This window comes from Falco naumanni, chromosome Z (genome assembly GCF_017639655.2).
Source record: "Falco naumanni isolate bFalNau1 chromosome Z, bFalNau1.pat, whole genome shotgun sequence".
Lineage (NCBI taxonomy): Eukaryota > Metazoa > Chordata > Aves > Falconiformes > Falconidae > Falco > Falco naumanni.
In genome coordinates, this window is record NC_054080.1 from 62,255,996 (window position 1) to 62,281,196 (window position 25,201).

Genomic DNA, 25,201 nt, shown 5'->3' on the forward strand with positions numbered 1-25,201 from the left:
CTTGCCAACACAGCATGTCTGGGCACATTATTAAGTAGCCACAAAAGTAGTCAGAAATATGAGTCTACCAGTTTGTTACCTCTGGCTGAAGTCAGAAAGACCAACCCCATGTGTGTAAAACAAATCTCATGCTTCAGGTATCTGCCAGAAAAAGTCAAGAAGTATTCTCAACACGTGTAACTGGCTACTATATTTGGGTTGTTTTGTAATTTACCGCATCTTTTCTCCAGAAATATCCGAGATAGACAACAGCTAAGGAAGCAATACCAGATGGTTAAAAGAATCTTTTTTTCTTTTATATTTCACTTACATGTTCAGACTCAAAGTAATTGCCCAATTTACAATGCCAAGGAATTTTTCATCTGCATCAGATACTACGAGGAAAAGGAGGGGGCAGTCTGCAGTTTGTTTCCCTGGGGAAGGGAGAAGTGGGTGAGGATGATAGAAGGTGTTTGCATTTGCCGGTACCCAGTGCGTGCCAAAATGAATTCCTCGTCACTGCAGAGCAGAGGTTAAACTCTGGTAGAACCTGCATGTTCCTGTTACCTGTGTTCAATATATGGCAGCCAATAGCACTATAAACTCAAAGGGCAGGGCAACGACTGGTACCCTGCGGCTGAAAGACATACTAGATAACCTGTTCCATTAAGTTCTGTAAGTCTCAACATCATGGATCTATTAACAGGCATACCCATAAATCTGACACCAGTAAGCAATATACAATAACGCATTTTATAAATGTGCCACTGGAGTACACAGTAAAAGTTCAGGTGGTCTTACAAAACATTTTGCCAGAGCCTATTTAAAGCTATAGTTCTTATTATTCTCCAAGGGATTTGTTTCTAAATTCTAGTTTTTAAAAAGCACTCTATTCAATTAAAGTGTACTTTTAATAACTTTTTATACACAAGTTGCATATTCTGCTGATAGCTCTATAGTATTGTTTATATTACTAAACAAAGGAATAGATCAAAAGAATGTGTTTATTAGCTATGTTAATTAACCATTAAAAATAACAAAGCTGCTGTGTAGACCTCTGGTTAAGTTAACCCAGCAACTGGTTGTCATAGTAAACACCTTAACTAAAAACACTGATCCTAAAACTCTGCAGACAAAAGGAATCAATAATGTGCACCAGCCAAGATCTGGTAAAATCTCTCCATAGCTTCACCCACTCCCACTCCTCCACGGTGAGTTTCAACAGATAGTTCTGAAATTTTCCCTGCAGCTAGAATAGCCTCCTTATACGCAGGAGGTGACAATTATAATTCAGCAAGTCTGTTGCTGACTGGTCCTGCAACACTGAGTGCAGTAGGTAAGAATAATGAAGGTATCTGGCTGAAAAGTGAGAGAGAAGCTTTCTATCCTTTGTCTAAATATCATTCAGATAACTATTACAGATGACAGCAAAAAAGCCGGAAGAGGTACCATCTAATGCAATGCATTTATGTAGCCTTCCTCGTATTCCATCAGTCTCCCATCTCGCTTTATTAGACAGCATCATTTTTGTACCTGCCTCCTCCTGTACCTGTACCTTCAAAATAACATTCCACACAAAATCAAAAGCTCCATCAATACAACCAACGGCACACCTTTTGTCAAAGCTTTTTCTTCTGCAAAACTCCCAGAGTTCCTATTTCAGATTTAGACAACCTCCTACAATATCTCACATACTATAACAACAACAAAAAAATCCTAAACTGAAATCAGACAGCAATAAAGATAGCTCAACTAATAAAGTCCTCTCCTGAGAAATCATGCTTTAATAATAATTATGGTCTCAATCTGTGCTGTCTTTGAATATGAAAGAAATGGCATTAAAAATATCAAGAGCCAAAACCAGATCTACTTCTTGAAGAGTTTTGCATTACATAGGGTTTACACAGTTTTGAGTTTTGGTTTGGGTTTTTTTTGTTTTGTTTTGTTTTGTTTTAAATTCAAGAGCCTTGGTATGCAGGGACGACCCAAACCCATGCTCTTAATGAGCATTTCTTTAACTGGTCTATCTTTAAGTTACATTTCAGTGCTAACTGATACCATTTAACTTTCCTGTATTTATTTTTGCATCAAAAGAAACACACTGAAAACAAAAAAGAAATAACTTCTATTGAACAGTTTTTTAAGATCCTGATGGTATGTGACTCTTCTTCAAAAAGCTGAAGCACAGATAACAAATGTCATGATTCTATAACGCAGCCTGCAGCCCTTCTCCCAACACCCTACACCTGTCTATCAACAACTAATATATACCTAGAACATTACTAAGGTCTTTCTTGGCTGATTGATAACATGATTCCTTATCAAGGTCCCATCACGCACACAAATACATGTATGCCTGCAGATGCTTCTTCCCAACAGCTTTGTAAGGACACATGTTTGCCTGAATTTCTTTTTACAATACACCTCCTGGTTCTCTCTGGATAGTCGTTAGACAAATGGGTAGGCAAGTGCTCCGAACAGAGGTGAGCAGCAGAAATAGAGCAGTCAGGCTTTCACAACAAAACCTCAGAAAGACTGAAGTTTGTTGTCTTTTTTTCATCTGTCTTATGCTTATGTAAAGCGCTATACACATTTCCACAAGGAATCCTGTCATAACAGACAAGCACAAATGAATAATGCTGTTTATTAGAAGACAATTCCATGAAAGACGACACTTAAAACATGCTATCAAGTTTCAGCAGAAATTTTTGGCAACTAATCATTAAAGTAATAATACATTATAAAGAAAGCCAGAAGGAGTTCAAGAGATCACCTTCTTCCCTAAGAGAGGTCGATTATACCTGTATTTCCCCTATCACTCCAGCCAGCTGTTTGCCTCATCTGATAGTGATTCCACAATACTCCCAGGTACTTCACTCCTCTGGTTCACTATCCAGAGACGGTGAAGGTTTCAATGGTATCTAAGCCGAATCCCCCTTGTTGCAATTGAAAAACATTATGTTTTGCTTGACACCTCAAAAACATAGAAAACACTTTTGTTTCCTACTCATGGCAGATGTTCCACACACTTGGAAGGCTTTCACAATCGCCCCTCAGCCTTCCCTTGAGTAAATAACCCAAATTTGGTAAATATTTTTCCACAGATCATGTCAAGTTTTCGAAGCAGCTGACTCGTCATTTGTTCTCCAGATGATCCAACTCAATGCACAGCAGTCATACCTAAATGCAGCACTGCAGCACAAGGCCTTGCAAGTTGTATGTAAGGTAGAAAAATCCTGCGTGCCTTGCAGCTCAAAACATCAGCTTCCCAGCATGATGTACCCTCTTCATCCACCCTTTTTTCCCCACAGCATCACACTGCAGAACCATTACACCTCTCAGATCCTATTCTGCAAACTGATGCTTATCCAACTATCTTGTATCTGAACAGGTGAGTATTTTCTGCTGAAGAAATCTCCAGCTTATCTGTTTCACTTGGTGTATTTTCTCCAGGTTGTCAGAATGATTTTGAAATTCCATGCTGTTCTTCAGTATATTTGCATTCTTCCCATCTTGTTGTCTGCTGTAAACTTAAAAAATACCACCTATTCCATCACTTAGGTCACTTATGGAAAATAATGACTAAAGCCAGTCATCCAGGTCTAATTTCCTGCTTAGTGTTTCTACCCTACAGGCAATATAGCAAAATCGACATAATCCCCAGCCCCATACCTCTCCCCCTAGTTTACTTACCAATAAGCCATACCAGCATATCTGTCAGATTTGCTGGTACGGCTTATTGGTAAATCTTGACTAAAAAATCTGAAACAAAGTTCAAATTTATAGAGCAGTCATCTAAAAGCTTTCTGGATTTAGATTTACACAAGAAATATTCTTGGTACTTCTGACAGTCTCACTTCAACCACATAAAACCTGCATTTTAAGCGTGTCCCAGCAGAACCTAGGGGAGAAACACCCACAAAATATGACAACACTCTATAAAAACTCACCTTCAGCAGTATCTCAGCAATACTATAAAGAATCACAGTTCGGGTTGGATCTTAAGGCCATACCCACACACGTATGTAGAACATGTGTGGTTCAATCCCATTTCCATCACATGTTGCATTGAAGTGGGATGTGTATTTAGTCATCTGACTGCAAAATAATACTACGTAGCAGAGGAGGGAAAAAAACATTTCCATTGTCTGTGTTCCCTGCTAGAGGCACAGCAGAGCTTTTCCACTCAGGCTAAACAGCAAGAACTTGCTTGTTTCCAGCAGTATGCTCAGCCCCATGTTAGGGACTTCTCGTACAGCATGTTCGTCTCAAATGCTACAGTTGCCTTCACTGCCCAGGGGCATGACCACACTAAACATTTGTAAGTGAAGCCACTGAGATATCAAGAAATGCGATTATATGCAACTGCACTGCCTTCTGCACTGTGGCAACCAACACACAATGAATATAAAGAGACTCCCAAAACCTGTGTCAGCCTTTTAGACCATCACTCGCTCCTCTTGTGGTAGTTAGCAGCAATCCCTTTCAGGCAATAAAAAACCCACTTACCCCCGGTACTCTTCCTGACCTTTTTCACTTGCCTGTGAAAGCTGTCACAACACATCTCATTAAATCTCACAGGTCTAAGCCTGACTGGCTTGCTAAGAAAAAACATGTCAGTGAAGTGGACACACTGCAACGTTTGGGAGAAGGGCCAGGAGGACAGAGAAAGCAAAGAAAAGCTGTGCACGGATGGCAGCGAAGTATGCTAATGCCAGGTTAGCTGCTGCCATGGTTCGGGGAGCAAAGGCTTCTTAGAAGACTGAAGAGGCAGAACTGGCTGATTAGCCCTTGCTGAACAGAACGGTATGCTGCCTTGGCATTTTCCTTCTGCAAACCTACAAGAGCAAAGCTGTGTCCTGCTGCCATCCATCCCCACCTCCCTCTTCAGCCCACACCAGAAGCCACACACCTTCCTGCTGCCCACGCTTTTGGCTGAAGTAACCTATTCCATTTCTGCAGCCTCCAGTCTCAGTGAGCCATCAACCTCCCTGCAAGTACTGCTCATGCTCTCTGCCCCTCATTTTGGAACCAGAAGCTATCACCCACCTTCCCATACACAAAGCACCTGGCAACCAGGTTCTCGGCATGCCTATCCCCATATGAAAACTATGTTCACAGAGTGAGTCCTGCAAGCCTAAGCCTGGCTTGGCATCCCTGCCCCAGCTCTCCTCTGCTCTATCCCAGAGAACATATCTATCTGCAAGGAAGGCACTCTGCTTTAGGCAAAGACTGAAAATACAAATGGATGGAGAACCTCTGGTAAAACAGAAGTGTCTCAAGAATGGCACTCAGTCAACTAATCTTTTTAAAAGTGCAAACATAACCCATAACTCCCATGGGGAGAGGGAGGCAGATACTACAATGGAGGAAATTCAACAGGGCCCAGAAGTTTTAGGCAGATACAGAAGTGCTGGTAGAGGCAAAAATGGCCAGGGCCACAAATATAATGCAGTATATTCACAAGCGACTAACAAGCAAGAAACAGCCAATGTGGCCAAACTATAGAGAAGGCACCACCACCACCAGCCATGAATGAATGGGGCCCCTGACAGCACAGGGTACCTCCTGCTGCCATACTCTACTCTGACTGCTTTACAACTTGCAAGCCTGTCTACTGACTCCCCAAGTTCAAACCAGCCTTCCTCCAGCTGTCTCACCCACTGCTGCCCAGGACTATAGAGTAAAGCCTTCAGAGCAAGATGCATCAGGATTTTTAGCATCTCCCAGTTCATTCAAGATCTCTGCCAGTGAGGACATGCCTGCGCTGCAGCTCCTCTGAGATCCAGCTGTTGTCCCTGGTACTCCAGAAGAAGAGTTCACCTTCTGAACTTTTATGACTGACAGTCCCTCTCACATTCAGCAGCAACCTCCTGATGCTGACACTGACATAGCTTTTACTCTTCTCGTGGCACAGGTTCACAAGCAGAATCCATTCCCCAGGGCCCCAGGCTGTCATCTTTAGGAGGGCAAATGATCGCTGGAAGGACAGTTGTGAAAAGAAAAGGGGAAAGAGAGACACATGAAGAGCCAAAAGGTTCAGAAAGGGGCCCATCATGGGGAGACCGACGCAGAAGGTAGATTGGATATAAAAAAACCCTAGCAGATATGAAAGCTCAGTGAAGGAGGAAGGTGAGAGCCAAGAAGGACTGTGGGACATGGATGACAGGCAATATGAAGGCATAGATGCCATCCAGCTGTTGATACAGCAAAGGAAGCATGTGAGGACATTCCACAAACTCAGTGGTCCAAGAGCATTTTCCTAGTACACATGTGCTCTGTACACAGGCATTTGGTCCCTTACTTCACCACTAGGGATAGGTACATCAGATTAACAGCCTGCAGAGGACCTTCCCATTTGGCTTCACCCAAAACGTATCTCCAGAGTCCATATAACAGAACAGCAATGTACACCAAAATGTATTAGTACACTACTGCAAACTAAGAGGCTAATATTAGAAAGTATCTACACTATTTTTCCGGTGGTCTTTCCAATATTTTTATCCCCAGCTAGGCAGCAACTAGGATGAAGATCTTGAATTGGAGTTCTGGAGAAAACCAGAACATGGCAGCAGGTTTCTTTTGCTCCTCAGAAGATACTGAAGCATTCTGCATGAACAGGAGTTTCCCAAATGCTTTAGGCCAAGGCATATGACATTGTGGTAGCCAGCTGAATGATGGAGATACTGCAGATAACAAATAAACGAATATCCTTTATGATAAGCAACAGTACTGATCTAGAATACTCACTAATATAAAGAATGTCTGAATTTGCATTTCACAGGAAATAAGGAGGCAAAAAAACCTTTCGTCCTCCAAGACAAAACAGAAGTGGCTCATTGGGATTTCATGATCCTGACATCTCTAGAAAGTCAGCCTAGACTTTACGTAATGGTATGGCTATAATACCGAAAATTTGGGGGGGGGGGGGGGGGGGGGGGGGGGGCGGGAATCTGCAATGCCAGAAGACACAGAGCAGGAAGATCCCTGATGTACAGCAACTGCCTGTTTTAGCTGACAGCAGATATTTAGAATGCAGATATTATTGCTACCAGAGGAACAGAAATGTTATACAGAAACCTGAGTGCTTCTTTCATTAAAATAAATCCAAACATTTATTTGTAGGTTAGACTTCACCTTTAATCTCCACCACAAAAAAATACCAAAAAAAACCTCTATCATTAGCTTTTTAAGCAGAGTATAGGTTCATCAAACAATCCCATAATCTCCCCAGAGCCCCAACATGACCCCAATCCTACAGAGGCTAAATGTGTGCTAGCTAGAAACTGCACAGCCTCAGAAAGCTCTCTCTCTAGATTAAGATATTATTCAAATCTTTGTAGCATCAGTGAATAAAAAAAAGACCAATTTATCAATACAGGATAGGGCAGCCTAGATCGTGCAACTCATGAGGACATTACAACTCATTTATGGCAAACAATTCTTTTTGACAAACTTCTAATTTTCCTTAACTGAAGAGAAGTGGACTTCCAAAAATCAATGTCACTGGGGAAAAAACAAGCAATGAACAAGAAGCTGTTCCAGTGTGTCAGATTTTTGAGGTTTAGTATTTGAAATTCTAGTTGTGCTGGCTAGCAGTGACTACCCACATAATGTTTTTCTGCCAGTTTTCTCACTGGGTAAGTACTTTCTCAGGCAGCAGAATAAAACAGGTTGTTACACAGTCATTTGTTCTTTTTCTGTACGTCACACAATTTTGAAGTTTTACTAGAACAAACGTCAAATAATTTTATTTGCTCACAATGCAACTTCTCTTCACAGAATAAATGAGAGGACACAGGCAATGCTAATTTAAAAATACTTACAGCAAGTATTTTTGATTTATTTAATTTCTTATAAATTTTATTTAATCTGATAAGTAACTATTTAATTAATAATTCTGGACTATATATTTCAGAAATTTTTGTTATTCAACATGCATCTATCACATCTGCCACTGAAAGTCAGAATTTTATCACATAATTATTGCACTCAAACTAAGCTACCTCTAGACCCCAACCTGCTGCTCAGAGATCACTATTCCCTTGCATCACTTTTTTGTTTCACGTCCCTTACATTTCCCTGTTTCACATTACATTCCCCTAGCTTTTTCCCCTCGGCTCTTGCTATATGCTTTGCTGCTATGCACACAGTAACAGTGCAAAGACCACAAACTGCTGGTTCAACAGGCAATGCAGGGTACAAGCGCAGAACCTGCAGAAACAGAACAGTTCAGTGAAAAATGCCACAAGCTGAAGAAAAGGCTGCTCAGGCAAGCAGAACGTCGCATCGGAAGAGCAAGAACAGTGGGTTAGCCAGTTTGTCAGACCTCCATCGTATTACTCTTTTTTGCCTCACTTTGTCAGGTTCACTATTCAAGTTACAGTAGTGAACTGATGAGGTCTTTTCTAATGCTATTTCTTTGTAGAGATTCTATTGCTTTAGCACCTCGGCACCTACCTTTACACTGCCAGCAATCCACTGGCAATGAGATCTCGCCCTCAAATACCTAGGTTGAACCTCATGCGCTATAAAAAAAAAAATTTGCATGTATACATATATTTTAAGTATTTAAAATTTCATATAAACTACTCTACTGTGAAAACATTTTTTAATTTAGGTATAGCATAGAGGCACCCAGATAATTGATTTTCTTTGTTCTCTCCAAGAATCATGCAATTCCCCCACCCCGAAGTTCTGCAACATGCCTACAGGACCATGACCCTAGAGACTGATTTAATTTTGCTCTTTTCCCTATGGCTTAATCTGATCACAATTTTGATAAGAAATTACTTAAGATTATTTTTCATTCTTGACCCAGTCCTGTCCTTGCTTAAGTAGCTGAAAACAAAATTCCAGAAGGGCACAGCACACCCAGAGCACTGTGGAGAAACAAGGTACCTGGTCAAGCACAGGTCAGGTGATAACTTACTTTACTGAGACAACACAGCACTCACAGAACAACAACAGATAAATATTATGTTACACAATTAAGCTTTTAAACCTGAATAGCTCATTTTCTGGACATCAATCCTCCAGGTAGCCACGTTATGTCAATAACTTTTGTGATGTTCTGGGCCTTCTAAACCTATCTGTAATGCTGCAGGAACATATGTCCCATTAATACAACAAAAAATAGTCTCTAAAGCACACAAAGAAGTCATCACTACTTGACTTTTTTTGCCTGCATACATAAAGAATATGGGCACGCACACACACACAAACATATGAGCATGAATTTACTGGTAACAAGGTTTCACACAGCTTTAAAATATCCTCAAGCTGCATATACATCTTTCACTGAAAAGGGACATGATGGGACATTAAAACAAATAGCTCCTTTCTCTAACATGTGATGTAATAAATCATAAAAAGAGGACATAACTGTGTAAAACCCACACATACACTAGTAAAATGTGAGTCAAGAGACAACATGCAGAGATATGTAATAATATTAATATTGATAACAAGGGAGCAGGGTGCAAATGCGTGTATGAAAGCATCAAAAGAAACCAGGGAATACAATTAAACAGAATGGCCTACACTGACAGCCAAGGACACAACTAACAGCCATAAAATACCAAGGGATATGTTGTTTACATCAAAATCATTCCTGTACTCTTCACAGCACAAAGGACTTGTCCACAGAAGATGCTGTGCTGGCAACAGGAAGATGGCAACAAGGCTACACAGCACACTGCACGTGCCATTACACCTCCCGTCAGCCCAACACAACTTTAACACAAGGAAACACAGACAATGGGCAGTAGAGTTGCACATAATTTATGAAGGCTAAAGTAAGCAACACTGAGGGGAAAAGATCATGCTACAGTAACTGTTGGCTCCTAAAGCATACAAAACACATGTCCAAAACAAAGTTTTTCATTGTCAATCACAAGGAACCCCAGAGATATGATGAAGATTCAAAAGCTGGTGGCCCTTGACCCCATGTCATATACAAATGACCTGCCCAGACACATGAGACTCTGTGAAGTATTTTAAGTCCTTGCTCAGTTTGCATAAAAAAATTCTCAATAAATTATAGATTAAATAGATCCAGCGTCCACTAACAGATCTCAAAAAAAACCCCAACAAACCAGTGGATGAATCTCCTCTGCACAAAGGAGTGGTTTTGGTGGGGTTTTTTTATGAGTTCATAGAATTTTATCAGCTGGGTTGATGCTATTCAGCATCTCCATCAGTGATAAGGAAATTAATTTAAAACCACTGATGAAAGTTCAAAGGTGAAACATTGAAGAAATGATAAATACTGAGGATGACAAGACTGTCGCATATGAAGCGATCTGGATCTCTTGGCAGTCTGTGCTCCTTTACATAAAGATGCATTTTAATCACAAATACAATGCTAAGCAACTTAAGAGAGTGTCTGCTGCACTTAGGAAACCACCACTAAGAAAAATAACGTAGGAGTGCTTAGAAGACGTTGTTCTCCCAGTGTGTTGCTAACGACAAAAGGTGCCTGTAGAAACACCAGCACAGAACTATAAAAGGGAGATAGGACTTTTAGATCTACTCGTAGCATAAGCAAAACATCACAAAATCAGACTTGCAGGGCCAGGGGGCAGGAATCCCCTCAATGACAGCAGTAGAAACCCCCTGAAAATTAAGGACTTGAATCTACTAGTGTCAGAGAGACAGAAATGTGGTTATTGAGCACTATACAGTACACCTACTATAGCATATTGCCATCAGGGAGAAAACCAGCTAAACGAGCATGTTCTCTTTTAACACAGAAGTGGACACAGAAAGAGTGCTAACAACCCTTAATGCTAAACCATGCATGTCTTAAGAATCAAATGTGGGCTGGGGAGAGCATCTATCTGAGCACAATCCATTCATATTAAAATTAAGAGATGCAATACCTGGCAATAAGAATTAATCCACTCCAATTTCCAAATTAAGATAATGGTAATCTCCAAAATAACGTAAGATGAAAAAGTGACTAGTTTTAACAATTAATGCTTTGTTGTTTATTTCAAAGGTACAAGATCAAGGTATTGGGCCTAATCATTTGAAAGTCCAAAATGGAGTTTTAGCTTACTTTAAGCTCAGATGAAGCTGAAGAAAATGAGTGATGAAATGGGAATGAAAATTAAGTGGAAGAAAAGAATAGCTGTTTCCGTTTTCAGGGCTCTAAAGCTAAGACCTTCTCAACTCTACCCACAGCTTCCACCTTAGAAAAGCCCTTTGTCTTTATCATACAATTTAACAGTACTATGTTGTCTCCTAATATACAAAACAGCTGTGACACCAACAAAGGTAATTTATTATTTTTTGCTACTATGCCTGCAAAACCCTAAACATGGATGCAACTAACCCAACAGAAGAAAGTTACTCTTTTTTGAGATATATTTTACATCAGCAAACTAAATCTATTGCTCTAACACACAGGCAAAAAGTGGTAAAAGCATCTGATGCTTATGTAATGGAAGTAGAACTTTATGAACAGGTGGATTCACAGCTAATGTGGATACACATAAGCTGTACCCACAGTACAGACTGCACTACCCAACTATCCAAGCCAGGAGACAAAAAGGGCTAGCTCCTGCCAGTCCTGGCTCACATGCCTTCTTGCTTAGGTACTCTGCACTGCCCACTGCCTGCCAAACGTCACCACGCTGCAGAGACATGCAACGAGTCCTTTCCTGGGTGCCACCTTGCCCCACATCCCTTGTCCAGGCACATCGAATTCCTTAAACTGCCATCAGATGGAGTCTATCAGCACACACTAATTTGCAGTAAAAATTCCTGCCAACAGAAGACATGTGAGCCGCAGCCACAGAGGCAGACACTCTGAAGAACAAACTGATCTAAATCTCTATACTTTCAGCGTTACAATGGTATTTATCAAAACACTCACCTCAGGTCAACACATTTACTTCATCCCTACACAAATACAAACAACAACAGCAGCAAAATATACACAGAAGAGAGCTACAGCAATACATATTTCCAGTTCAACACTGTTTTACAGCGTGAGGAACTCATTGCTCACGTTTAGGTGTAACTGTTGATACGTGTATTGCAGAAAGTTCTAAGTATTAGTTTTTCTCCTGTAATAATTCTGATGGAATACTGCATGTTATTGCAACTTAAGGCACTCAACTTCATTCAATGAAGAGCAGATTGTAGAGGCTGTATACTTTCAAACAAAAAAAATCGAAACAACTCCTAAAACTTCCATAAACAGAGAAATAGAGAGGTTTTATTTTAATTAGGAATACAAATTTTCAGTAACTTGAGTATCTCAAGACCGCATTTTCAATAGTTTTTATAATTATAATGGAATATATTTTATTTCTCAAAGATTTAGTATTATTTATAGTGATCTGTCTAAAATAATTTAGATATTTTCCAAAACTAATTTCTATTTTCCAGAACTGAAATGAAGTTTCTGTCTTCAGAGATAATGAAACAAATTTTAATTTCTGATGTACCATGACACGAGCACTTTCAGAATAGTGCCCTTCTGCAAAAAGATATTAAATGAAAAAAGCTAAAAAGCTGCATGCATAAGCAAACACACACGCCCTGAAACATACATATATAAGACAAAGGAAGTAGCAATCTTTCTTACATTTTTTGGGGTGCTTTGAGGCTTTTGTGTTATTTTTCAATTTTCCACAGTTACTCAAAATCAATTTCCTTGACTGTCTTTGACAGTTGTGTCTTTTGAACCACAGTGAAGTCTACGGAACTAGGGAGACAAAACTCAAACTCAGAGGTGGCTGCTGGGAGTGTTAGGCTTGTACAATCAAGGTATTTCACTTTTGAGGTTTCCCCTAGGTGCTCTGATGTTCTATCCAAACACTTTTCCACATCACAGGTCCCCTATAAACAGACAAGTTTTTTATAGCTGTATCTATCCATAAGCATACATACAGATGTGCACAAAGGCACTGTCAATTGAATTCCAGTTTTCTCCACCTACCTGACAGTGGCCTCAGATTTTTTTTTTTTTTTTTTTTTTTTAAAGTATGGTTGGCATGATTTCATAGTTCCATTCCACTCAATTTCTCATTCCCACTTCTCTGAGGTTAACTGATAGCCCATATTTGTCATTGATAAAAAGTTTCCTACAAACCTGTTATTAACATTCTCAAAACTTATTTAATTAAGCTCCAAAGCAAGCAATAGTTTTAACCAGTGTTTCTCTTGAATTCTTGGCTGGACACACTCTTATGTTGCTGTTATCCAAGGGTATCAGCTGCTTCACTTTAATGTATAAATTTATTTTATGAAAATTCTGTGACCAACTGACATTCCACAGATGCAAGTAGATTATGTAGTTGCTGCTACTAAACTGGAGTCCATATTTTATAATTACTGAAATTAGTTACTGATATGTCAAGGGAAGGACAGATGCAGCAAAAATAAATACATAAAAGTTATCCAGCTCTAAATCAAACTGAAATTGACAAATTAAAGAAAAGAAAAAGGAAAGACAATTGATTTAGTCTGGAAAAGTCAGGTATTTTACTTCCAGGGCAGGCGCTTTAACCACTGAAGCTCTACAGAAAGTGGGAACCTCTATCTACCCACTTACTTCTTTTTAAGTGTTACTGTTTCCAAAGGCTCCTCTCCACCTCACAGAGGCCTGTTGTTAATTCATTTTTAGAAGGGCATTTTAAACCAGAATGTACCCACTTAAAGCTGAGGCTAATTTTTGTGCCATAACCTTTGACTTCATGTCCTGTCTCTGTAGTTCTCATTTTGCTGCACTCTGTAGGTATGGGAAGGAAATAAAAAGAGGATAAAAACATCAATGCCTTAAGTTCAGTGACGGAAACTCACCCAGCTAATATGCAACATATAGATCTCCTCTGGCTACCTACTCCAGCTAGATACACTCTGAATGTGTAAAGGATAGGGACTTTTAGATGCAATCAGGCATTCTCTGGTTCATCAGAGGATCTGCATGCTTTATACACAGACATTAACAACACTCTGACTATATTTCTAGATCTGGTTTAATATTAAGCACAAATGTCTCCCCTGATGTTAAGAAGTTTGATGAAAATAAACTTATTATTAAAAAAATATTGTAACAACATATAGATAATCTATCCCTGTAGTGGCAGTATGCAGAAATATACTTGGATGCAACTCTATTCGAAAACTGTAAAGTGGGATAGTAACAGCCATGCAGGTTTGTAATCATGATAAGCTTGTATGAAGTCTGTTTTGGTGCTGGAGACAGCCCTACAGAACGCTCCTAGCCATTCATTCTGCCTCCACACCACCACACCTGGTTGCCAGCAAGGCCGCTGTGCAGCTGGACAGTAACACATGCTGAAGAACCTGCATGAAGCTAGCTGCAACCCAGATCAGTTCTGCCTATGTCCAACAAGCACTTGTGGCAGCACAGCCAGCTGGTGCTCTGAGGATGGAAAAGCTCACTTCTTTCTCTACCAACACCTTTATCTCAGAGTTTATACCAACTATGCTAAAATTAACTTTAATGTGGTTTTGTCTCCAATCCTTTCTTCAGGGGTTGCTGGATAACAAATATGTAAAAATAAAATTGGGTTTAATTGTAGGAAGCCCACAGAAAGCTTAACTTACCTCATGAGGTCCAAATGGGGCCCCACAGGCAGACAATCTGGGGAAGAGTGGAAGAGTTCAGCTCCTTGTTTTTCCAAGTTTCCTCCACTTTGTGTCCTCAATTACCTTTCACAGATATTTTTTTTTTTACCCTATAAAACACATTACACCCCCCATGCCTTCTTTTCCAACCCCTACAGATTCTTTCTTGACTTCTGCCACCACCATGCCCTTGACATTTAGTCGAGTTTCACTCTAGCCTGTCCTTGCATTCACTGAATCTTGTGTAACAGAGCAGGTAAGCTGTCGGTTTCCAGGGAAGTCTCCGTATTTTGACTGAGCAATGATAACATAAACAGGTCAGTGAAAACAGATGGCACCTTGGTCCCAGCTGGCTAGTAAATTGACAGCCACAGAGCTAGATCAAAAGGCCAGCTACTACATGGAGTAACTGCACACATGGTAAGAACATATGTGTCCAATGGCACCATCGGGATACCCCTGGCAGATGAATGGCAAATGAGGTTCAACAAGTAAGCAAGAGTTGCTGACTTGCGGCAGGTAACACAATGTGTTGAAATAGGTGCTACAGCTAATTAATTTGGAATAACAACTACTGCACAGGTAGACTCCTTTGCTTATGGTTTTGCTGGCAGTAAGTCAGCATCACACTCTTTCACTGCGTATGTGACCAACTTAATAAAAGAAACCCAAACACCACTTCCAGCGCCAAGTTGAGCACATAGTTAAGTAAGTACAAGAGCTCTGGTTGGCTCAGCAGAATACGCAGGGAAAGGCTGGTACTATGTATCAGTCACACATCACTTCAAATGATGTTACTCAGTATGCCTCCTGCCAAATACTCACCTTTCGGTATTACCATATTATATATACGCCATATCCCTTAAAATCAGCAGTCTCCTTTATGTTGTCATAGAAAATTTATTTAAAATGTATCTGTATATTTATGGAAAACAACTTTGTATGGGCTGGCTGGCACCAGTCTAAAATAAGTATAAAAAAATACGCAACAAATATAAAACAAAGATTAAATATTTTGCACACTAGCTCTTTGAAACATACACATAGTGAACCATAAGCAAGACACAGTTCCTCATGCATCACTCTTTCCTTTCATCCTCTGATTGTATCATATAAGAGAGTAAGAGACCACTTCAAAGGTGGGGGGTAGACGGGTGGAAGGGGAGTATCAATACCAGTCATTCATCAACTCAAACCTTGCCTTCCAAGCTTCTCTGCATAATTACCCCGAACCAGCTCCTCCTGTCCTGCTTAAAGCTGCATCCTCAGCAGGCCGTTGGCTCTGAAGCTCCAGAAGACAAAGTGATATGCTTACCTGGAGCCATTTGGGACCTCTAGGTGTTTATGGCAATAAAAACATAGGACCTCTCAACATTTTGAAATTGCCTTCATATCAACATGCATGTAACACACAAATAGAGCAGCCAACATGGCCTACACACACAACCCCGGATGCTACAGCCCTCGCTAACCTTAGCACTATAAGCCCTGTTAACTAAGACAGTAGTATTAAAATTTAAAGTACCACCACAGAATCCTAAGCACTTTTAGAAATAGGTATGATCATACATGATCTTTACTAGAAGTCTCTAGATCTTTACTATGAAGTCTCAGCGACATTACAGAATGAGCACTTACATCCCGGTGATCAGCCATAAAAATACATACACGAACACAACCAAGGCAACTGCTCTGCAGCCACTTTTCAAACTCTGAGAAAAACATCTAACAGTATTCTATGTCAAAAATCATAGCAAGAGTAAGCAAGGTCATGGCTACAGATAAAAAAAGGAGCCTCAAGAGCCACTTTCTGCTCTGGCTGAAGTCAACAGTAATTCAGCCATAACTTCAACACAGAAAGTCTTTGGCTCTCACAACAGTTTCAGGTTAATATAAAGCACCAATGCACCAAAAATATTTTTGTTAACTCTTTTTCTATCATTGCAATAATCTTAATGTGGAATTCATTTTATATTTTCTTGACTTTCTTAAATAATGGGCTGGCTTACTATTAAGTTTAAGACTTTTCATGTGTCAGAACCAAAACCAAGGAAGTCTTTTCCAAGTCAACAGATGTCCTGTGAAGTACAGGCTTTAGTATGCCATTTAAGTCAGAACAACATAGCAGTTCACTTTCCCAGCAATTACAGTTTCAGTTATTCACATAATTAACCTATCACTAAAAAAAGCTACACAGCACTATCAAGTTGAAAACAACTACAGAAAAATAAAATCAAATAACTGGCCTTTTGTGCAAGGCTTAGGGTTCTATTCAGGTGTTGTCACACTAACACAAGCTTATTCAAGTACAGTGATACCCTTATAGTCCTAAGGTATTTTTTTGAAAGAAGGTAGCAAAAGAGCAGAGTTTGTCAAGACATTTTGCTATGTTCTTATCCCAATACTATCTCAATAAATTACTAATGAAGAACAAAAAATAAACCAGATACAAATAAAAATACAAGCTTTCAAACCAAACAGTTCAAAAACCCTAGAAAAATAATTCCCAGGCACAGAAATCTGACCACAGCACAGCTAAAACACAGTATCTGAGTTCATGTTATTGTAACTCAGTAATAATTTGTATGGAACATATAGTCTTTACTTCCACTAACCAAAGCATAGCTTAACAACCCTGTATGTTCAGTAGAACTCATCTATTCTTTGTTCCTACCTTTTCATCCATAGGTATGACTACAGAATTTTGTAAGGAAACAGTTTTACTTACCTGTCAAGTTTCATTTATATCATTCACAAAAAAACCCCAAATTTCTTCCTTGATATTTAACAACACAAAACGTCAATACAAAAGAAGAGCTTCAACAAAAGAACTTCTTGTCACTCTGGAAATCCCCCACAAATGCTCCTCTAGAAGAGGAGGATGGGCATAAAAAAAGGTCAATGCACAACCCACAGGTTTTCATTTACAATCTTAATTTCTTTGTATGTATTTTAAGGCAGATCAACTGCCACACTTAACTCTCATTTTAACTGCCCTGAGAAGAAGACTAACCTAGTCAAAACCTGTCAAAACTACATACTGTACTGTGAGCACAATAGAAAATATTTCATATACTCACAAACTTCCTCTTCTTGGAAGGCTCAACTCCTTCTGCAACAGAAAAAAGATACACTGTATTAGCAATAAAGCATTCAATTCCAAGTGGCCTTTTTAAGACAAGTACTGTAATCCTTCCACCACAATACTAATAGACAGACTGAAGTGGTGTGTTTGTACTACAAAAGATGATACAGATTTTATATGCCCCACCTTTTACTTTTTGCCTTCCATTCTTATTTGAAATATTAAGATTAGCAAAGTGAAAATTCTACACCTTTTTATAGCAGCCATGTTAAAATGCTTCAAACAATAAGATAGAAGTCACATAAAAAAAACTTACAGTCAGAGCTATGAGGCTTTGGTAACTGCGCTAAAATTTGCAAGAGTCAGTGACAAAGATATACAAAGTTCTTAGCAGTATCCATCATTCGCAAAAGTTACCAACAGGATTAACACCTAAATAGGTGACCATTGCCACCAGACTTTCTACACTATGTTTTTTAACCCAAAAATCATTAAGTACACAACAGTTGGCCAATTATAAATCATTATTATTTATTACAATCTTCTGCAAAGTACTAGCATAACATCAGCACTGCTGTTGTATAAACATTTGCACTTTTGCTTAGAAGAGTTAAAATACTGATTACGGGACTGACCAGATAGCCTGCTAATAAATTGCAGACAAACAGTTTATTAGCATTTTAGTGTAGAAGAAAGCCACAAGATCCATAAAGTTTTGCCCATCTAAAATAAGCATTATATATATACATCCACAAGTAGATTATCTTGTATTGTACAAATCACAGAATAGCTGAGGCTGGAAAGGACTTCTGGAGATCATCGGGTCAGACCTGCTCAAAGCAGGGCTGATTGCAACAGGTTATTCAAGACCACATCTAGTTCAGTTTTGAACATCTGCTAAGAAAGAGACTGTACAACCTCTCTGGGCCACCTGTTCCAGTGTTCCAACTACCCTCACTTTTTCCCATGTCTCCCATGAACTTGTATTCTGACTGTCGTCTTCGCAGTCATGTCCAGCAGGGAGTACAGCCTGCATTTAAATAAAGGGACAACTTGTCTCGCTTGGATACACAGATACATTTAAAGGTGAAGAGCATCACAGAAGACAAGGCTGCATGTGAGAGTGATTCAAGTTATGTGTACGCATGTCTTTAGTCACTCAACCGCAATATTTTATCTTTACTTTCAATATCCTCACAGAAGGTTGTTTTCAAGTATGAAACAGTTTCCAATCTGAAAGCTAAAGGGAATAATCACAGAATTCTCTTTCAATGAGAATATGCATATATACATATATATGTATGCTGTGTACGTGCACACATATATGTTTATTTCTCACAGCACAAAATTATAGGCATTGACCAGAAAATGCACATGAAAATACAGCTGGATAGATAAAAATACTTCAGCTGGGTACCTTAGAAAAGACCATAAGGGAATTAATAATTATGTATTCTTCACAGGCCTTTAAATGGTGTGCAGTAAATAAGGCCCAGGCTGCTAAGTGAATGATAAGGATTAAAATATCAAGTAGCTGCTCAATTCCTGAGCACCACCCATCCTGTTCACTGAATGAGGCAGGAAAAAATAGTGTGAAACAATGTAATTAGAGATCATAACGCAAAAGCATAGGAGAGCAGACTTAGGGGCCTTGGTAACAAATTCTGGCACTTCCTAGGAAGTTCCAGCAACTGTTCAGAATTTGTAGTTTAGAATAAGACCTTTTAGCATAACATGTGCTTACATACAAAAGAACAGTTACACCTGCATACAATATTGCATTATGAAGGTGAGTAATTCCCCTAAATTTAAAATGTCACATTCATCATGAACAAAATGTAACTGCAATTTAGAACCCACGTACTTCCCTTTGTATGGTTTTTTTCTTTAATATTTACAATGCCATTGTGTTCTATTTCTAACGTAAAACTTTACTTCCAATGCTAGGCACTATAATACTGTAACAGGCAATGCTTGTAGAAAAACTGCCAAAATGTATGAACAAGAATCACATCCCATTTAACAGAGCTGCAAAGTATACTTCAAATTTGTTTCTTATGATTCAGGTGCGGTTTTGTTTGGGTTTTTTTATTTGGTTGTGTTTTTTTTAAAATCAAAGAATGTTTGGGTTATAGTTTACCATTATAACAACACAGCAAATGACACACTGGAGACACTTGAAGTCACAGTAATCTCTTGGCCCATTTTCATGAACATTGTCCTGAAGCACTACTTTGGACTACAGAATGAGGTTCCATAAGAGGTAACTCGCTGTAATGACTTGATGATAAAGATGTTAAGAACTGCCGAGATCTCTCTATACAAAGTAAAAAATGAAACAAAACCTTGATCATGTAATTCGTACAGGAACACTTACAAAACATTACAAACAAAGCATTTGTAAGGCTACATTTTAAAACAGTATACACATAAACAAAACAAGGAATAAAATAAAACAAATATCCTTCCGCGATAATGTCTATATTTCCTATCTATCACAGAATTAATACACTGAAACTTGTTCTTCTGTCTCAGATGAGGCTGAATTTTTACAGCTTTTACATGATTTTTTCAGTGTCACTTAGAACTCACCTGACACAAAAGATTTTTGCACAGCCTGAAAAAATTACAGTATCATCAGCTGTGTCAGTACAGACTTTCTTATTCCAGACAAGGCTCAACGTTGTGCTACCTTTGTAATAGTATAACAGAGCTCCACAGCTGGGTCTACACAAAGCAGGTGGGAAAAGTGTAAACATGCTCTACATGGGGCTAGCCTATAGCTTAGATTAATAATTTATTTTCTAGGTACATAATAAACATCCGTACCATTCAAAAACTAAAGCTGCCATTTTTACTCCTCTTCTCCCAGCTGTTTTACTCTCAGCCACGGAAAACAGGAAAGCACTGAACGGTACCATACTGAAAATCACTTAGTTCTTCAGGCTCGCAGTGCTCCAGCTCTATCTCAGTTACGCTGCAAAAGACCTGCAATGACTTCAGAGTTTTCTGGCATTACACCGTTTCCTTTCTGAAAGTCTCAATAAGACTCAAAAGACCAGCTGTTCTAGTTCTGCTGCACAGCATCCAAAACATACAGACTGCTGAAGGTAAAAATGTAGTGGTGTCAAGACCTTCAGATCACATACTTAGCAGGCAAGTCCCTGGAGAACTAAAAAGAGAAAAAGATGCCTTCACTACACCCTGCATGGTTCTCAGGCAGCAGTTCTGCCCCAGAGGGCATCACTATGCTCTTCTGCTCTTGCCTTGCATGGAATCCTCCTCTGGCTGCTTGACTTGGGCTAGTTTTAGGGCTCTTTCATGACAGTGCAGTAACACAAAGCAGACTGAATGAACCAGAGACTCCTGCCCTTGAGGATCTTTGTGTCTCAAAAACTGGTCAGAAAACATAGTAAACCTTGACTCAGGTTTAAAGGATCTGTGCATGTTGTGCCATACTGCTCTGATGTTGTATTAAGACCCATGTATATTGAATTTAATTGCAGCTATTGTTAAACTCCACACTCTGATTTTACTATCAGTATCATGGTTTTACAAGTACAGATACTTTTGGATTATTCCAATAACTATGATTCTTCCTCTGATCCTACACATGTGTAAGACTTCAGTATGGACAAGTTCAGTCAATGCACCAGAAAACAGACATCCAGCCTTATTAAAAAAAAACAACCAACTAACTGAATAAAGGATATTGAACTTCATTCTGGGTCGAACTTTTCACCCTACTAACTGGAAATACAGTTGAAATAATAGACCTATATAAAAAGGTTTAAACAACAGATGTGACTTAGACTAACTAACCTCATCTCATTTCTTGTAAATATTACCAGCAAATTACAGAAAAATTAAAGTATTGAGTTTCCTCCCCTATATGGGAAGAAGATGTCATTAATTCATTGCTTGTTGAGGGTTCAATTTTAAAAAAATCAATAAAAAGTAGACACATTCATAAGCTGCTAAAGACACAGCTGAAGTTGTCAGTACAGGTTGATTTTAGAACCACAGTAGATTCGCTTCATCTTCCAACAACTGCAACGTTCAAATATTCAAAATTTTTTACTTCTCAGAATTTTCATTTGTCCAGTGAAGCAGTCTGAAATAATGTACCTTTTCAAGATAAATTCCAGTAATGCATTCATCAGCTGGGGAGGTGTTAAGTGTGTTAAAATTAGTATGAGACATTTTTTACATTGTTGCTCTACCCATCATCATAGTCTGTGAGCATCTGAGGGCTTTCTGGTAAAATGTTAGATCTTAATACACCGCATTAAGAATAGGTTAACACTGTAACATTAACACTGCATTAATAACAGTAGGAAGAAAAAAATCAGCAATAGCACACAATTCACCTTCTTATCATGAGCACTGACAGCAAGTGTTACTGCTTTGAGGGATGCATGTGAAGCATTTTTTTCTTAAGCAATTGCTATGTTTTTGCTGAAGAGAAGTTGGGGAATGACAGCAGATTTAGCATTTGGATGTGGAAATAAGGAAAAAAAGCAGAGCAAGTAACATAGCACAGAATTGTACTGATCCATCAGGGAAAGGGCGTGCACTGTGCAAGAGCTTTTTACAAGCTAATCTTTATCTCTTTATAAGATTAATATATCAAGGCATTGTATTAATTCATTGTAAATATCTTCTAAGCAAGGCAGTAGCAGGTTATGCTTTTTATTTGATTGCTTCTACCTTTGCCAACATTCAGTTCTTCAGATTCACAGAGCATACTATCAAGGGGCTCAGCGTGGAGACAGACCAACCACCCCATCAGCGGAGCCTCAGCACCGCACACCAGATGTGTCTCTCCTGCTGCACTTCCGTTTCTCCATCAAAGCTGTCCTTGTTCTCATGACAACTTACAATGTTTCTGGTTCCAAGAACAGTAATCCCCTGCCTCAGAAACAGTTGACTATGAACCCTAGGGTTGAATTTTACAAATTCTCCAGTTCAAGAGAGGATTAGCAGATTTTCAAAAAGATGCAGAAAGGTGTTCAGCTCTTTCTTTCTCAAGGTGTTCTCACTTGGACCTGATTTCTTACAAAACGGGTGTAACTACAGAACTGTTCTTCCTTCCAGATGACCCAAGTGAGTTGTTTGGATCACCTCTTTCTCAAAAATCCTGGCTTGTCCCAGATTCAATTCTGTATTTACTTTTTTCAGGAGAACTGTACTGATCACCTCCTTCACTGGTTACAGAAGCCCCCCAGTCAAGTTCATCGTCTTTCCCTTTCCGCAGTAGCTGCCAAGGAGCTAGGCATTATTAATGCCTGATGGTAAAGCCTGACATTCTGTCTTTCAGCTGAGGGCTTCCATATTCTTTCCAGTCATCCAGATGCAGCCATCAGTTTACCAGAGTTTTTGTTTAGTGTGTGCCCTCACCAATTAAATCAAATGTCATCTCTTCACCAGCATTTTCATGAATGAAAGCTGCCACTTCTGCATTGACAGGCTCTGGAAGGTAGTTACTGCTGCTCAGACAAGACTCTTCTGAGCTCTCCCATGTCACCTGCAGAACACTCCTTGGCACAGAACACAAGGCTTCTTTTAAATATTTTTAACTGTGCATTCCAACATACAGGGATGTTATTCTGCATGGTAACTTATGCCCTCACATCCCCAAACACTAAAAAAATCCTCATAAATAATGAATTTGAAGTCATAAATTAGCAACAACTACTGCAGATTTTAACAGGGGATATACTGTAAAAGTAAAGAGGCACTTAAGCTCAGATTTACCAGAAAAGGTCACATTATTTTTGCCTAATTCAATGTTCTGTGTTCTATACAATTCATTTTTATCTCTTCCATTGATTTCCCTGCTTTTGTTACAGGCACTGCTGACTTCATCTTTCCAAGTAGAAACATACCTGTGCATCAGCTATATGGGTTCTGAGTTGACGTAAAAGGAAGACCCAGGTGCCTACTTCGAGCTAGGCATTATCAATTTAAATGTACATTACCTGGATCAAAAAGAATGTCGAACAGGCCACATATAAAAAACATACAATAAAAACAAATCAATTGCTTTATCATGTACAATGCAGAAGCAATTTAAACAATCTATTTGTATTTTCCTATAGATGAACCACATACAACATTTAGATTTGTAACAAACTAGATGCAACTAAGTAAACAGCAGATAAATCAGGTTTTGCTTTGTCTAGTATTCTACAAATTTTCTTATAGCATTAAAGAACCACTGATTCCTATGGAAGAAGGTGAAACATTTCAGAATTATTTCATGTGTTAACAAGGATTTTCCTATGAACTACACTATAGTCTGAAGTTTTTCCAATTATGGGATTGGTAGTAACATTTAGCAACCAAAAGAACTTGCTCAGAAAGAATTACATTGTTTAAGAGATACAATACAAATGACACACAACTAAATTTTGAAATAAATTAACAGCAAAGAACACCTCCTACACCAGAATGCACAGGCTGTAACTGTCTGCTGGGGGAAAAAGAAAGCTAAAGTACAACTGTTTCTTCAGACAGTAGCAAGCATCTGAATGAATGCCTTGTAGTCACAGCCATTCTCTGAAAAGAGAGAACACTACAGGAGTCAGTCACTGGAAGAAGTTGTGAGTATAATCTCTTTATTTACTTTGCAAAGAGGAAAAAATAATTAAATTGACTTGGCCAGAAAAAGATAAAGAAAAAAAAAATCGAAATTGCTACCAAACATACCCTTTTATAGGAATAAAACTCATCAACTCGGAAAAAAGTGCTTATTGGTATGCTTAATTTACACCAACTGAATCCGTTAATACTCAACACTTCAGAGACATACCAAATCAACCAAACAGAACCCCAAACACTGCAGCAGTAACCTACCCATCAAATGAGAAATAGTAATGCAATTAAGAATTATTCAGGCTATGCTTGATAACATTATCTCAGTTATATCTCAACTTTTCAACCAAAAGCAGAAGTGGTAGAACATGTCAATTCTACTTTCTTACAAAAACAATGCAGTGTAGCTTATTTGGAGAATTATTTACTACTGTCACTAGTGAAAGGTGAAAATTCCCTTTCATGGGAAGCACAAACAGAGCAATTTGACTATTGCCAACATTAACTCAGTAAATCTTTGTATTAATTTTCTAGTGGTCTGACCTTTACTTCTTTCAAATACCTCCTAGTAAAATATAATAGAAAACCATTACTTCAGGTTTTGTTTGTTGCCAACCATATTGCACTCTTAGCTCAACTTTTTAAAAATAAATAAATAACCATGTTTCTTCAATGAAAAAGCATGAAAATCCTGAATGAACTTTCCACCTTAAAGTACACAAAACCATTTCATCTAACACTGCGTTAGAAAATCCATGCTCCATTCTGACCTGCTGTCATACAGTCCATTTCACCCATCGGCAAAGCACCACATCACCACATTACTAATGGATAAAACTGTCAAGTGTTTGAAACACCAGCACTAAATGTATTCCAGCTGCCAAGTTCACACGACTATTGTCAACTTTAGAATTTAAGAGTAGTTTCATATAT

At 38.8% G+C, this 25,201-nt stretch overlaps 1 protein-coding gene across 1 annotated transcript in view; it reads right to left on the minus strand.

Moving 5' to 3' along the window:
• Positions 1 to 25,201, minus strand: part of MAST4 (microtubule associated serine/threonine kinase family member 4) — a 272,663-nt gene that overhangs the window by 136,590 nt on the left and 110,872 nt on the right. Inside the window, exon 5 of the mRNA XM_040580146.1 lies at positions 17,667 to 17,698. Coding sequence (XP_040436080.1) covers positions 17,667 to 17,698 — 32 coding nt within the window. The remainder of the gene's footprint in view (positions 1 to 17,666; positions 17,699 to 25,201) is intronic.